Source organism: Oxyura jamaicensis, unplaced genomic scaffold (assembly GCF_011077185.1).
Source record: "Oxyura jamaicensis isolate SHBP4307 breed ruddy duck unplaced genomic scaffold, BPBGC_Ojam_1.0 oxyUn_random_OJ71445, whole genome shotgun sequence".
Classification (NCBI taxonomy): Eukaryota; Metazoa; Chordata; class Aves; order Anseriformes; family Anatidae; genus Oxyura; species Oxyura jamaicensis.
This window is the reverse complement of record NW_023310524.1, coordinates 62,582-78,299: the sequence shown is the minus strand read 5'-3', so window position 1 is coordinate 78,299 and position 15,718 is coordinate 62,582. Positions and strand designations below refer to the sequence as shown.

General features: G+C 42.3%; 1 protein-coding gene across 1 annotated transcript in view; it reads right to left on the bottom strand.

The window, feature by feature from the left end:
• Nucleotides 1–750: 750 nt before the first annotated feature.
• LOC118159647 (transcription factor RFX3-like) overlaps nucleotides 751–15,718 on the bottom strand; it is a gene marked incomplete at its 5' end in the record, with an annotated part of 71,389 nt that continues 56,421 nt past the window's right edge. Inside the window, 4 exons of the mRNA XM_035314216.1 lie at nucleotides 751–980; nucleotides 2,731–2,773; nucleotides 6,425–6,578; nucleotides 8,789–8,997. Of these exons, the coding sequence (XP_035170107.1) occupies nucleotides 751–980; nucleotides 2,731–2,773; nucleotides 6,425–6,578; nucleotides 8,789–8,997 (636 nt within the window). The remainder of the gene's footprint in view (nucleotides 981–2,730; nucleotides 2,774–6,424; nucleotides 6,579–8,788; nucleotides 8,998–15,718) is intronic.

The window sequence follows — 15,718 nt, the reverse complement described above, 5'->3', positions numbered from 1 at the left end:
AAACCAGAGGAACTGGCACGCAAATAAAATCTGGAGCTGTGGATTTTAAAGGGAACTTGTATTGTTTACATAGTGATCAGATAATTTGGTGTGCCTACAGTGTACACATTACTACATTTTTACAATTCTATCATTCTGCATTTTAAAGGCAGTGAAAACACTTCTTCCTTACAGAAAGAAAACAGTAGATCTTCCCAATCCTCCAGCATTATCATAAAAATACCCCCGAATGATCACAATTTTATCAAAATAGTGTCTTCTAGTTCTGTTCAATGAAAAGCATCTTTTATGACAAATTTGATGCATATGCAATCAAATGAGTATGCCTCCAGTAAAAATACAATAAAGTATTTCTTTTGATATTTTACAGAAGTGCACCTAATTAAAAACCCATATATATGAAATAATAATGACTTAATTAACATAATTTTTAAAACTATTTTAAAAAATGGTTACTTTAATTATAAGAGGACAAAAGCATTAACATTCAAAGCTTGGCAATAATTTTCCTTGACACTTGAAATGAGGAAAACTCATTGAGTAGCCAACATGAAATGATTTTGCTTAATTTTTTTTTTTTAATACCTGGCAACATACATACACCCATTTCATTTCACAACTGTAATAAAAGGTAATATTCAGCATAGCTAAAAATGTGATGTCAACTTTCAGACCGATTTTCTCCACCCCCACATTTAGTCCAGCATCAACAGAGCTAATGTAGTTGGGTGTAAGTGTGGTGCTTCAATATTAGACTGCAGTATATGTATTTCCAGTAGCACTGCATTGTCTGACAGTCTGAGTATTTGCAACAATGTGCTCATTATTAAGTGGGTTCAGGAGGTTCTGCTCTACTCCACTCTCAAGCGCTGGCTGCTGCACACAGCCCGCCCGATGCAGTTCTGTTTTCTCCCTCTTGTCCTGTGGCTCTCCATTTTCATCCGTGTCTTCTATTTCACTTTCAACTTCGCTGCCCTCATCTGCACAAATAAACAACCAAGAAAAATAGCACAAAAGGGAAAAATCTAAATACAAGGGCCTTTATTTTGCAAATAACATGAAGTATGAAAACACAGGGAAGCGTAGAAATGTGATAAAGTAGAAATTGAAAGTTTAAGATTTTACCGGGAGAAGTCAATAAATTCCACAGATAAATAGGTTAATGAACACTCTCTGATGTTATCTCATTTTATAGATAAGGAAACTGAACTGAAGAGAGATTGTGACTTGCCCCAAATCATACAACCAGTGTAAGAACTGAGAACAAACTAAGCCTACAGTTTACCAAGAGGACATAAACTCACATCTTACTAGATTCTTCAGTAACAATTAGCAAGTTATTTGGCAAAGACCCAATTCTGCCATCTTCACTTAACAAAATCATCATTCACTACAAATGTAGGTAGATTTATGCTGGAGCCGGTCCTCTTCAATATCTTCATTGATGATCTGGATGAGGGCATTGAGTGCACCCTCAGTAAGTTTGCAGATGACACCAAGTTAGGTGCGTGTGTCGATCTGCTCGAGGGTAGGAAGGCTCTGCAGGAGGCTCTGGATAGGCTGGACTGATGGGCTGAGGTCAACTGCATGAAGTTCAACAAGGCCAAGTGCCGGGTCCTGCACCTGGGGCGCAATAACCCCAAGCAGAGCTACAGGCTGGGAGATGAGTGGTTGGAGAGATGCCAGGCAGAGAAGGACCAGGGAGTGATGGTTGATAGTCGGCTGAATATGAGCCAGCAGAGTGCTCAGGTGGCCAAGAAGGCCAACAGCATCCTGGCCTGTATAAGAAACAGTGTGGCCAGCAGGGCTAGGGAGGTGATCGTCCCCCTGTACTCGGCTCTGGTGAGGCCGCACCTCGAGTACTGTGTTCAGTTTTGGGCCCCTCGCTACAAGAAGGACATGGAGGTGCTTGAGCGAGTCCAGAGAAAGGCTATGAAGCTGGTGAAGGGTCTGGAGAACAAGTCTTATGAGGAGCAGCTGAGGGAGCTGGGCTTGTTCAGCCTGGAGAAAAGGAGGCTCAGGGGCGACCTTATCGCTCTCTACAGGTACCTCAAGGGAGGCTGTAGCGAGGTGGGGGTTGGTCTGTTCTCCCACGTGCCTGGTGACAGGACGAGGGGGAATGGGCTAAAGTTGCGCCAGGGGAGGTTTAGGTTGGATGTTAGGAAGAACTTCTTTACCGAAAAGGTTGTTAGACATTGGAACGGGCTGCCCAGGGAAGTGGTGGAGTCACCATCCCTGGAGGTCTTTAAAAGACGTTTAGATGTAGAGCTTAGGGATATGGTTTAGTGGGGACTGTTAGTGTTAGGTCAGAGGTTGGACTTGATGATCTTGAGGTCTCTTCCAACCTAGAAATTCTGTGATTCTGTGATTCTGTGATATGTGCATGCTCATAATATTTTAATTTTTCCAACTGTCCATCTCCTTCAGCTCTCTCACAAGGATATACAGCTAAATTCTGGGTGAAATTTTGAAAATTTCTTATATAAATAATAAACTTTAATAAATATTTCCTTGTTAAGAACTTTATCTACAGCATTCTAGTTATTATTATATACTGTTTATCATGTATAGCATATTGTACACATATAATAGTAATATACACATCATTTAAATTATGATACAGCTTTAGATTCTGCATTACTATATTTTCAAAAAATAAGGACTTGTTTTCCTCCAAGACACACATTCGTTCTGTATAAAATTAAACATTTTAGAGAGTTGACTGCTTACCTTTATCCATATTTCCAGGGGATGTAGCATTTAAATCACCAAACTGCAAAATAAACAATAAAAAATGTAGATGCAGTCCTACACAAACATGACCTTAGATTATCTATGATGAAACCAATATTATGCTCCAATAGCTTGTGGCTAGTATGAAAATGCATACATGTGACTGCAGTCATGTCCATAGTATACCAGTTCATTTTCCATTCCACGTGAACCATTTATTATATGTCCACATCTGTCCATTTTGTAACACTTTAAAAGTACAATTTCTTGGTGATAACTCCTGAGATAATGTGAATTCTTAAGCAACTCTCACAAAAGGGGATGTACCTTTGAGTGATGAAAGCAAACCTGGGAACATCGTAACTTTAGGAAACAACAGGGAAATACTTGTGAGCTGTTCCAAAACAATTAGGAAGGGTTCCTCTGAAAAGTTGCTGCAACCGATAGCCCAGCTGAAGTGCCTGTACACCAATTCACAAAGCACGGGAAACAAGCAGAAACAAGCAGAAGGAAACAATGGTGCAATTAGAAAGTATGACCTGATTGCTATCACGGAAATGTGGTGGGATGGATCACATAACTGGAACAAGCTCTTCAGAAGAGATAGGCAGGGAAGGAGGGGTGGGGATGTTGCCCTCTATGTTATGGAAGGAATTGATTGTGAAGAGATGCCTCTGAGAAACAGCCATGGACTGGTTGAGAGCTTGTGGGTAAAAGTTAAGGACCAGACCAATAAAGGACACCTTGTGGTTGGGGTCTACTACAGGCCACCTGATCAAGGGGAGCCTGTGGATGAGGCATTCTTGCTTCAACTACATGAAGTGTCACACTCACATACTCTCATCCTGATGGGGGACTTCAACCACCCAGATGTCTGCTGGGAAAACTACACTGCAGGCTGTAAGCAATCCAGGAGATTCCTAATGTGTGTTGAGGATAACTTCCTGGTCCAGGTATTAGACAAACCAACCAGAGGAGAAGCGTTACTGGACCTAGTGCTTGCTAATGGAAACAAACTCATTAAAGAGGTCAAGACTGGAAGTAGCCTGGGTTGCAGTGACCACACCCTGGTTGAGATTGTGATCTCGAGGAATATGGGCCTGGCAAAGAACAAAGTCAGCATCCTGAACTTCTGAAGAGCAAACTTCAAGCTATTTAAAGACCTAGTGGACAAAACTCCTGGAACGCTGTCCTTATGGGCAAAGGAGATGAACGGAGTTGGTAACTCTTTAAGGATTTTTCCTTAGAGCACAAGAACTCTTCATCCCCCTGTGTAAGGAAGTGAGTAGGGAGGGCAGGAAACCGGGGTGGCTGTGCAAGAAAACTGAAGTGGAAGAAGGAAATGCACAGGCAGTGAAAGCAAGGACATGTGGCCTGGGAAGAGTACAGGGGTGCAGTCTGGATGTGCAGGGATGGGATCAGGAAAGCCAAGGCACAGATGGAACTGAGCTTGGCAAGGGATGCAAAGAATAACAAGAAGGAATTCTATAGGTACATTGTTTCCCATATGGCTTCTCATATCTCTCGTTTCCCTGAAGCTGTTGATGAGGGCTGGGGAAGCAAAGTCCCACCCACTGTAAGTGAAGAGCAGGTTTGAGACTACCTGATGAAACTGAACAGATACAAGGCTATGGGTCCCGATGACTGCATCCAGGTTTGGGGTCCCCGGCACAAGAAGGATGTGGATCTGTTCAAGTGGGTCCAGAGGAGGGCCACAAAGATGATCAGAAGGATGGAGCACCTCTCCTATGAAGAAAGGATGAGAGAGCTGGGGATTTTCAGCTTGAAGAAGAGAAGGCTCCTGGGAGACCTCATTGCAGCTTTTCAGTACTTAAAAGGGGCTTATAAAAAGATGGAGAGCAACTATTTTCTAGGGTAGATAATGGCAGGACAAGGGGGAATGGTTTTAAACTAAAAGAGGATAGATTTAGATTATATGTCAGGAGAAAATTCTTCACTCAGAGGGTAGTAAGGCACTGGAACAGGTTGCCCGGAGAGATTGTGGATGCCCCATCCCTGGAGGTGTTCAAGGCCAGGCTGGATGAGGCCCTGGGCAACCTGATCTAGTGGGTGGCATGGGCATCAGGCCCTGGGCAACCTGATCTAGGGGGGTTGGAACTAGATGATCTTTAAGGTCCCTTCCAACCCAAGCTGTTCTATGATTCTATGATATGAAAATTAAAGGTTAGGTGATCTACTGAAGAGAAGATGTCTGAGGTAAACTTCAGTTTACAAATACCATGGACACATGTAAGACAATGGTTCTAAGTTGAGACCACTCACCCATATGCTTGCTTACTTCCCCATCCCCCCACACCATGGGATGGGGGAGAAAATAGGAAAAATGGGAGTGAGAAAGCTCATGGGTGGAGATAAAAACAGGGAGACCACTTACTAATTACTGTTATGGGCAAAACATATTAGACTTGGGGAAAAATAATTTATTACTGATTAAAATAAATAATTACTGATTTGTGTAGTGGGAAACAAAAAAAAATTTACATGCTTAGGGAAAACATCTTTCCTCCCCATTTCCCCAGCTCAACTTCACTCCAAGCACTTCTCTTCTCCCTGTGTTCTTGCTGCATGTTACATTCAATCCCTTCACTGAGGCAATAGCTGGTGCAGGGAAGGTTGTGGTCATTACATAGCAGTTTCTCTCTGACACTCCTTCCTTCTCATGTTTTTTCTTTGTTCCAGCATGGGTTCTCCACAAGCTGAAATCTTGTCATGCAAATCTGCTTAGCATGCGTTCTCCACAGGTTGCAGTTCCTTTGGGAATTCCTCCATCTACTCTGAAGGTTCTCTATGGGCTGCAGGGAATATCTGCTCTGGGGTGGATCCTCCACAGGTTGCAGGGAATATTTGCTCCACCATGGAGCATCTCCTACTGCTCTGTTGTTTCTCACTCTCTTTTATTCCCTCCTCCTCTGCCTGTTCAGTTGGTATTTACTGCCCTTTCTTAAATATGTTTTCACAGAGGCACCCCGAACTTTGCTGATTGGATCAGCCTGTGATAGGTCCATTGCTGAGTGGACCTCCTGGACCTCCTGGACCTCAGCTGTGTCCAGCCCAGGGCAGCCCTTTACCTCTTCTCAGAGGCCACTCCTGCAGCCCAGTTCCAACCCCCACACCCCCCCACTACCAGAACCTTGCCACAAAGAAACAATACACGTGAACAGTACCATTTAAGCAAAACTAACTTCTGCACGAGCTACCCTTCTGAAGTTAGTACTCAGTTGTGTAAATATTTGTATTGGAATTAAGTGTGTGTAAATACATGTAAAAACATATCCTTAAAAACAAGTTTCCTATTAATCTCTTATTTTGTTATTGTCATATAAACTATTTAGTTTTCCAGAACTCAAGAATGTAGGTATCTACCTAACAGCTTGATCTGCTTTTTTTTTATGAACAAGCTCAATTGCAGAAAATTAGTGTTAGAAGTCATTTTTTTAGTACTGTAAAAAAAAAAATGAGCCAAGGAAGCATGGTTTAAGATATATAACTTTAGGAACCCAATTTTGAAGATGCCAAATCTATTTGAGATTCAATCTGCAGCAGTTATATTAAGTTATATTACAAAATATCCCATAGCTCCACTTAAACATTAAAAAAAATGTAGATGCGTATCCATCACTAAATATTGATCACTAAATCTACCAATCCATTATCTTGTATGGTATCTTACCTCTCCCATAACTGCGATAGGTGTCTCTCCTGTTGCCTGAGCAACACGATGTTCTACTAAGTAAAACATGTACTCATCATAAAGCAAGCGGATCAGATGAAAAGAGCCAAAGCTAGCAGCACTGCGTAAGGTTAAATCTCGAATCACCATTGAGCTATTTAAATATGGAAAGAAATATTTATGAATTAAATATCACAATTATTTCATAATTTATTAATATGCAGTGGAATATGCACTTCAAAAATACTATTTTTTTAAATTAATGCTAACCACAAACATCTGATTTATGATGTCTTCAGAAAGACATGTCCAGGAAAGCCAATTATTTGCTTCTCCCCTTTCTCTGAAAGCATTGTTGGACCCCACATTACACAACTAGAAGCGAAATTTTTAAAAAGACAGGAAGAGTTTTGTTTTGTTATATGCACAATTACCAATATATGAGCACATGTAAAAACTGACCACAGTGGAAGAAAGTTCTTTCTTAAAATTTTAAACAATACAACTGTATTAAGATTATTTAATTTTAAACAAAGTAGTCATTCAAAATATTATGCCTGGTGTGCTCATATTCCTAGTACTAAGGTGTTAATTGGTATTGCTTTTAAACTTGTAGAATATAAATAATGCAAAAATAAGTTTGTTTATATCTTAAAATAGACAAATACAGATTGTGGACAAAAACATCCATATGATACCTTCATAAAGTAGATGATACAGTGTATCATTTTGGAAAAAAAAAAAGTAGCTTTACTATGATAACTGCTACAGTAGCTGCTGACATGGGATTTTTTTTTAATGGGTTTTTACACACTAAAAAAGATTTTGTCTTCCCTAAATAATAAAAATCAAAATCGTGGTATTTTAAGTAATATTATTAAGGATATCATCTTTAAAATTATATAGCTATTCAACACAAATTGTTTCATAGGATGTTTCTAACTCAGGACAAAATTCTGTCCTGGTTTCAGTTAGGATAGAGTTAATTTTCCTCCCAGTAGCTGGTAGGGTGCTATGTTCTGGATTAGGATGAGAAGAGTGCTGATAACACGCTAATGTTTTAATTGTTGCAGAGCAATGCTTACACTAAGCCAAGGACTTTTCAGCTTCTCACTCTGTCCTGCCAGCGGGCAGGCTGGGGGTGCAGCAGGAGCTGGGAGGGGACAGACCCAGGACAGCTGACCCAAACTAGCCAAAGGGGTATTCCTTACCATATGATGTCATACTAAACAATATTTAGGGGTGGCTAGCTGGGGTGGGGGGGGCGGCTGCTCAGGGACAGGCTAGGCATCGGTCAGCGGGTGGTGAGCAATTGCATTGTGCATCACTTGTTTCGTACACGTTATTAGTAGTAGTACTATTATCATTATTATTATTATTATTACTTTCCTGTCTTAATAAACTGTCTTTATCTCAACTCACAGGCTTCACTTTCCCATTTCTCTCCTCCATCCCAGAGAGGAAGGGGGGAGGAGGAGCGAACGGCTGTGTGGTGTTTAGCTGCCGGCCGGGTTAAACCACAACAGTCCTTTTGGCGCCTAGCATGGGGCTCGAAGGGTTGAAATAACAACAGATCTGACCAGAGTGTATTAAGCTAAAATTGGTATAAGTATTGACCTGCTTAATAGTTGTTAGTCACAATGTTGATTGCTTTAATCTCAAATCTGCTGTGCCTGTTTTCCAAATTGAGTTTTATAGCATGCTACTTTCTGTATGTGATCCCTGTCGTGCTGTTTATCCTTTCCAGGTTCTGGTTTAAGATCGTCATGGTACTGTGCGGTATAACAATGGCTTATGATATGATGAAATTTCTGGTCATGACTCTAACCTGGTATTTGTACTCAGCCAAGTCGTTGACTCTATACTTTGGAAACCATATCTCGGATAGTATTAACAATTACACCTATTGCCTTTTTTCATCAGGGAGCCAATCTGTGGAGGGGACAGGGGGAGATACTTTTTCCTACTTGTTTACTCTCCCTTTCTCCTTCACCGCCAACTTATCCTCTGAGCTACTACGATAGTTCTTCAAGATTTTGAATATCCTTGGGATACTCAGTTCTTGGGATACATGTTCTTGTTGTTATGTCTCCTGAATGTGCCTCAGATTTTGTGATTTCTAACCTCATTACATTTGCACAAGACTTAAAATAATATACAAGGATTACTTCATCCACTATTGAGTTACACATAGTCTCAATTTTGATATTAACATCACTAATTTTTTTGGAAAAAGGAAACAGCTCTTCAGACTATTGTCTGAAGTTTTTTTTTTTTTTTTTTAATTTTGTCAACATTATTACAGTATACATTTCAGAAAATAATAAAATAGCTAAAATAATTTAGAAGACTAGTAAAAACTACCTGTAGAAAGACCATTTTAAAAGAAATTGTCGTGCTGCTTTAGGAAAGCTGGGTCTTCCTTCATATGGTTTCAATGCTTGCATCATTACATTATCAAGCCAGGCAGCCCACTGCTCCAGAGTGCTCTGCTGCTGTAGAATCATCTTGAAATCTGTTTCTACTCTTTGAACTATACTGTCATCACACTGACACACCCAGGAAGCCTGCTCCTGTTACAACACATGGCAAACATGAAAACAAAAGACAAATTATTCTTAAAGACTGAACAATTAAATGAAAAGGATTAAATACACTTCTTAGCCAAACTAATGAATATTTTTATTTTCACGTCTTTCAATTTTGTTGAAAGAAAATAAGAGCAAGCAACCTGAAGTATGAAAATGGGCATCAAATAAAGCACACACAATGGAAAAATGCAAATACATTGCAATGGTCCATACTGGTTTTCATGGAAGAATTTTCAACTTCTTTCATTCATAGTTTTTCTAGTAAAAAATTCAGAAATTGTCAGGCTTGGGACTACAAGAACAAGTAGTGGAAAGGGCAGTCAAATGGAAGCTGAGAGAGTAAGAAACAAAGAGGAAACAAAACCAAAGTAACATGTTTTCTATTGCTTTGAAGCAGTTATTATTCAATCTTCAAATATTTTTTTTTAGATTTTTAAGCACCTCACTTGAAAAGATATTTGTTTATTAGGCAAAAAGTGGGGTTGTTGTGTTTATCTGTAGGCTGTAATATGTAGAATAGAATAGAATAGAATAGAATAGAATAGAATAGAATAGAATAGAATAGAATAGTTCAGTTGGAAGGGACCTACAAAGACCATCTAGTCCAACTGCCTGACCTCTTCAGGGCTAACCAAAAGCTAAAGCATATATATGAGGGGATTGTCAAAATGCCTCTTGAACACCAACAGGCATGGGGCATCAACCACCTCTCTAGGAAGCCTGTTTCAGTGTTTGATCACTTTCACAGTAAAGATTGTTTTTCCTAATATCCAGTCTGAATATCCCCTGGCACAACTTTGTGCCATTCCTGCGCATCCTGTCATCAGTTACCAGGGAGAAGAGACAGGTACCTCCCTCTCCATTTCCCCTCCTCAGGAACTTATAGAGAGCAATGAGGTCACCTCTTAGCCTTCTTTTCTCCAGACTAGATAACCTAAGTGACCTCAGCCTTACTTAGCCCACATTAATTAATATGTAATACAAATAGCCTACAAATGGACAAACACAGCCCATGTACATTAATGAGAAAATCACAGTATTATCATGTAATGTGATTGTATTACATTTTTTAGTTTAAATAAGACACTTCTGCTGGACCTGTAGCCCATGGAAAGGAACCCATGCAAGAGCAGCTGATCTGGTGGGAGCTGCCACCCATGGGGGACCCATATTAGAGCAGTTTGCTCCTGAAGGATGGACCCTGTGGTACAGACCAATACTGGAGCAGTTATTGAAGAGCTGTTGTCTGTGGGGAGCCCATATAGGATCAGCTGGGAAGCACTGCATCCCATGGGAAGGATCCCATGTTGGAGCAGGCGTAGCCAATGACCATGAAGGAGCAATGGAGACAAAGTGCTATGGACTGACTGCAACCCCCATTCCCCGTTTTGATGAGACACTTGGGGGGAGGACGTAGAAGGATGGGGGGGAAAATGTTTTTAGTTTGCTTTTAGCTTCTCACTTTTCTAGTCTGCTATTGATAGACAATAAATTATATTAATGTCTCTATAAATATATATTATCTATTATATATATATTATATATAATAGTCTGTTTTGCCTGTGAGCAGTTGTGACGGAATTCAGCTGTGTAGCAGGGAAAAACCACCACACTGGACCATGTCAATTAGTTGAGCAACAGGAGAAAAAGCTGTTGTTTCTTCTAAGGAAAATCATACAATCATTTAGGTTGGAAAAAACCTCTAAGATCATTGAGTCCAACCATTGGATAGCACTGCAAAGTCTACCTCTAAACCATGTCCCTAAGCACCACATCTACACATCTTTTAAATACCTCCGGGGATGGTAACTTAATCACTTCCCTGGGCAAATTTTACCAATGCCTTACAACCCTTTCAATTAAGAAAATTTTGCTAATATCCAACCCAAACATCACCTGGCACAACTTAAGGCCATTTCCTCTTGTCTTATCACTTGGTGCTTGGGAGAAGAGACCAATCCCCACCTCACTATATCCTCCTTAAAGGTAACTGTAGAGCACAATAAGGTCTCCCCTGAGTCTCCTCTTCTCCATGCTAAACAACCCCAGCTCCCTCAGCCGCTCCTCATAAGACTTGTTCTCTAGACCTTTCACCAGCTTCACAGCCCTTCTTTGGACACTCTCCAGCACCTCGATGTCCTTCTTGTAGTGAGGGGCCCAAAACTGAACACAGTACTCAAGGTGTGGCCTCACCAGAGCCGAGTACAGGGAGATAATCACTTTCCTAGTCCTGCTGCCCACACTATTTCTGATACAAGTCGGGATACTGTTTGCCTTCTTGGCCACCTGAGCACACTGCTGGCTCATATTCAACCAGCTATTGACCAATACTCCCAGGTCCTTTTCTGCCAGGCAGCTTTCCAGCCACTCTTCCCCAGGCCTGTAACATTGCACGGAACTGTTGTGACTTATGTATAGGACTCGGCACTTAGCCTTGTTGGACCTCATACAGTTGGCCTCAGCTCATAGATCTGGACTATCCAGATCCCTCTGTAGAGCCTTCCTACCCTCAAGCAGATCAAGACTCCCGCCTAACTTGGTGTCATCTGCAAACTTACTGAGGGTGCACTCAGTCCCCTCATCTAGATCATTGATAAAGATATCAAAGAGAACTGAACGCAATACTTAGCCCTGGGAGGGCACTACTTGTGACTGGCTGCCAACTAGATTTAACTCCATTCATCATTACTCTTTGGGCCTGGTGACCCAGACAGCTTTTTACCCAGCGAAGCGTATACCCATCCAAGCTATGAGCAGACAGTTTCTTTAGGAGAATGCTGTGGGAAACTGTCAAAAGCTTTACTAAATCTAGGTAGACAACATCCACAGACCTTCCCTCATCCACTAAGCAGATCACCTTGTCATAGAAGGAGATCAGGTTAATCAGGCAGGACCTGTCTTTCATAAACCCATGATGACTGGGCCTGACCACCTGGTTGTCCTGTATGCATTGCATGATGGCACTCAAAATGATGTGCTCCTTAACCTTCCCCAGCACTAAGGTCAGACTGACAGGCTTGTAGTTTCCCGGATCCTCCTTCTGGCCCTTCTTGTAGATGGACACCACATTTGCTAGCTGCCAGTCGACTGGGACCTCCCCAAATAGCCAGGACTGCTGATAAATGATGGCTTGGTGAACACTTCTGCCAGCTCCCTCAGTACTTAGGGATTCACTTAGGTTGGATCCCATCTGGCCCCATAGACTTGTTTGTGTCTTAAGTGGTACAGCAGGTTGCTAACCATTTCCTCTTGGATTATGGGGGCTTCATTCAGCTCCCTGTCCCTATCTTCCAGCTCAGGGGGCTGGGTACCCAGAGAACATCTGGTCTTACTACTAAAAACTGAGACAAAGAAGGCATTAAAGACCTCAGCCTTTCCTCATCCTTTGTCCCTGTTGCCCCCCCCCCCCCCAACATCCAATAAAGGAGGGAGATTCTTCTTAGTCTTCCTTTTGTTCCAGTGGGACTTTGGCCCTTCTAACTTTCTCCTTGCATAGCCTCATGACATCTTTATAGTCCTCCTGAGTGGCCTGACCCTTCTTCCAAAGGTTATAAACCCCCTTTTTCTTCCTGAGCTCTAGCCCCAGCTCTCTGTTCAGCCAGGCTGGTCTTCCTTGACGGCTCATCTTTCGGTACATGGGGATAATATGTCCCTGTAACTTTAAGATTTCCTTCTTGAAGAGTGTCCAGCCTTCCCAGGCTCCTTAGTCCTTCATGGTTGCCTCCCAAGGGACTCAGCCAACCAGTTTCCTAAACAAGCCAAAGTCTGCCCTCTGGAAGTCCAGGACGGCAGTTCTGCGAATTCCCCCTCCTTACTTTTCCAAGAATCAAAAACTCTATTTATTCATGATCACTATATGCCCAAGACAGCCTCTAACCTTCACATCACTCACAAGTCCTTCTCTGATCACAAGCAAAATGTCCATTGGGACACCTTCCCTAGTTGGCTCACTCATCAACTGTGTCGGGAAGATATCTTCCACATACATAGAATCATAGAATTATAAAGGTTGGAAAAGACCTCCCAGATCATCTGGTCCAACCATCCCGCTACCACCAATATCACCCACTAAACCATGTCCCTAGGCACCACGTCCAACCTTTCCTTAAACACCCCCAGGGACACTGACTCCACCACCTCCATGGGCAACCCGTTCCTATACCTGACTACTCACTCTGAGAAGAAATGTCTTCTAATTTCTAACCCAAACATCCCCTGGCACAACTTGAGACCATTCCTTCTTGTCCTATCACTAGTTATCTGCGAGAAGAGGCCAATTCCCAGCTCCCCACAACTTCCTCTCATGTAGTTGTAGAGAGCAATAAGGTCTCCCCTGAGACTCCTCTTCTCCAGTATGTGATAAATGATAAAATTCCAAATAGGATTTTAATCAAAGTTTGTGATTTATTAAGTAAATAGAGGCAAGCAAACAGCGCTGGGTGCGTCGGGAGTCTCTGCTCCACCAGGACGCACACCTATTAAATCAGGTGGTTGATTTCTATACTACTAGACTAATACATATTTATCACTATTCCTAGAAAAGGCAGGGTTATTATAATTAGTTCCCAGAATCCGGACCCTCTCTGGGCGCATGTGTATCAGTCTCTGGTGGTCTTTCTAGGGGTCTCTTGTGCTGAGACTCGTAGCCTCCCAAGCTTTGTCTTTTGGTTGTCCTTCAGCTCCCCCCTTTCTCCTTATTTGGTGGATCCCTTTGCCAGACATCAGAGACTTGGGCAGCGTCTCATGCAGAAATCAGCAGTTTCCGAAAAAAAAACTTCTTGGTCCTCTTATCTCTCAGACTCGAGTCTCAGTGTTCGTCCTTCAAGCCCTTTATTTACACAAATTGCTAGACCTTTAGTTAGCACAATACAAGAACTATGTACACTAACCACTCTGTTTTTCTTAGACAGAAAGTTACATTTCATCATGCGGCCCTAGCATTGTTTCATCCTGACACGAATCAAATGAAACACATTTCACAAGTATAAACAACCCCAACCCCAATTCCCTCAGCCGCTCCTCATAAGACTTGTTCTCTAGACCTTTCACCAGCTTCACAGCCTGGACATGCTCCAGGGCCTCGATGCCCTTCTGGTAGTGAGGGGCCCAAAACAGAACACAGTACTTGAGGTGCAGCCTCACAAGAGCAGAGTACAGGGGGACAATCACCTCCCTGGTCCTGCTGGCTACACTATTCCTGATACAAGCCAGGAAGCCATTGGCCTTCTTGGCCACCTGGGCACACTGCCAGCTACTGTTCAGGTGAGCATCGACCAACACTCCAGATCCTTTTCCTCTGCAGAGCCTTTCCAGCCACTATGCCCCAAGCCTGTAGCACTGCATGCCGTTGTTGTGGTCAAAGTGCAGGACCTGGCACTTAGCCATGTGTCCTGATTTCAGTTAGGACAGAGTTATTTTTTTTTCCTCCTAGTAGCTGCTAGGGTGCTATGTCTTGGGTTAGGATGAGAAGAGTGCTGATAACAAGCTGATGTTTTAATTGTTGCAGAGCAATGCTTACAATAAGCCAAGGATTTTTCAGCTTCTTGCTCTGTCCTGCCAGCGGGCAGGCTAGCGGTACAGCAAGAGCTGGAAGGGGACAGACCCAGGACAGCTGACCCAAACTGGCCAAAGGGGTATTCCATACCATCTGACGTCATGCTGAACAATATATAGGGGTGGCTAGCCGGGGTGGGGGGGGCGGCTGCTCGAGGATAGGCTTGGCATCGGTCAGCGGGTGGTGAGCAATTGTATTGTGCATCACTTGTTTCTTAAACACTATTATGATTATTATTATTATTTCCTATCTTAATAAGCTGTCTTTATCTCAACTCACAGGCTTCACTTTCCCATTTCTTTCCCCCATCCCAGAGAGGGAGGGGGGAGGGTGAGCGAACAGCTGTGTGGTGTTTAGCTGCCGGCCGGTTTAAGCCACAACAGTCCTTTTTGGTGCCCAACGTGGGGCACAGAGGGTTGAGATAACAACAGATCTGACCAGAGTGTGTTAAACTAAAATTGGTATAAGTATTAGACCTGCTTAATAGTTGACAGTCACAGTATTGATTGCTTTAATCTCAAATCTGCTGTGCCTGTTTTCCAAATTGAGTTTTATAGAACGTTACTTTCTGTATGTGATCCCTGTTGTGCTGTTTATCCTTTTCGGGCCCTGGTTTAAGATCATCATGGCTTATGATATGATGAAATTTCTGGTCATGACACTAACCTGGTATTTGTACTCAGCACTGTCGTCGACTCTGTACTTTGGAAACCATATCTCGGGAACTATTAACAATTACACAGGGGACAGGGAAAGATATTTTTCCCTACTTGTTCATTCTCCCTTTCTCCTTCATCAGCCTCTTATCCTCTGAGCTAGTTACAATATTTCTCCAAGATATTGAATATCCTTGGGATACTCAGACCAGCATGTTCTTGTTGTTATGTCTCCTGAATGCGCTTCAGGTTTTGTTTAAGGTTAAACAACTACTTAGGAATCTCATGCAGAGATCTGTCCTGAGGCAGGATAGTTGTGAGTGGCAGGGAGTGTGGGAGGATATGGGCAGGTGGCTAGAGCAGTGGGCACCTCCAATGTTTTGGAAATTCACCCCTGAACAGCTGCAAAATATTTAAAAACTGGTAGAATTCTTGCAAAAAGAGTGTCATGACTCTGGCAGTTCCAAAGTGACACAACTCACTGTAGCGTGTT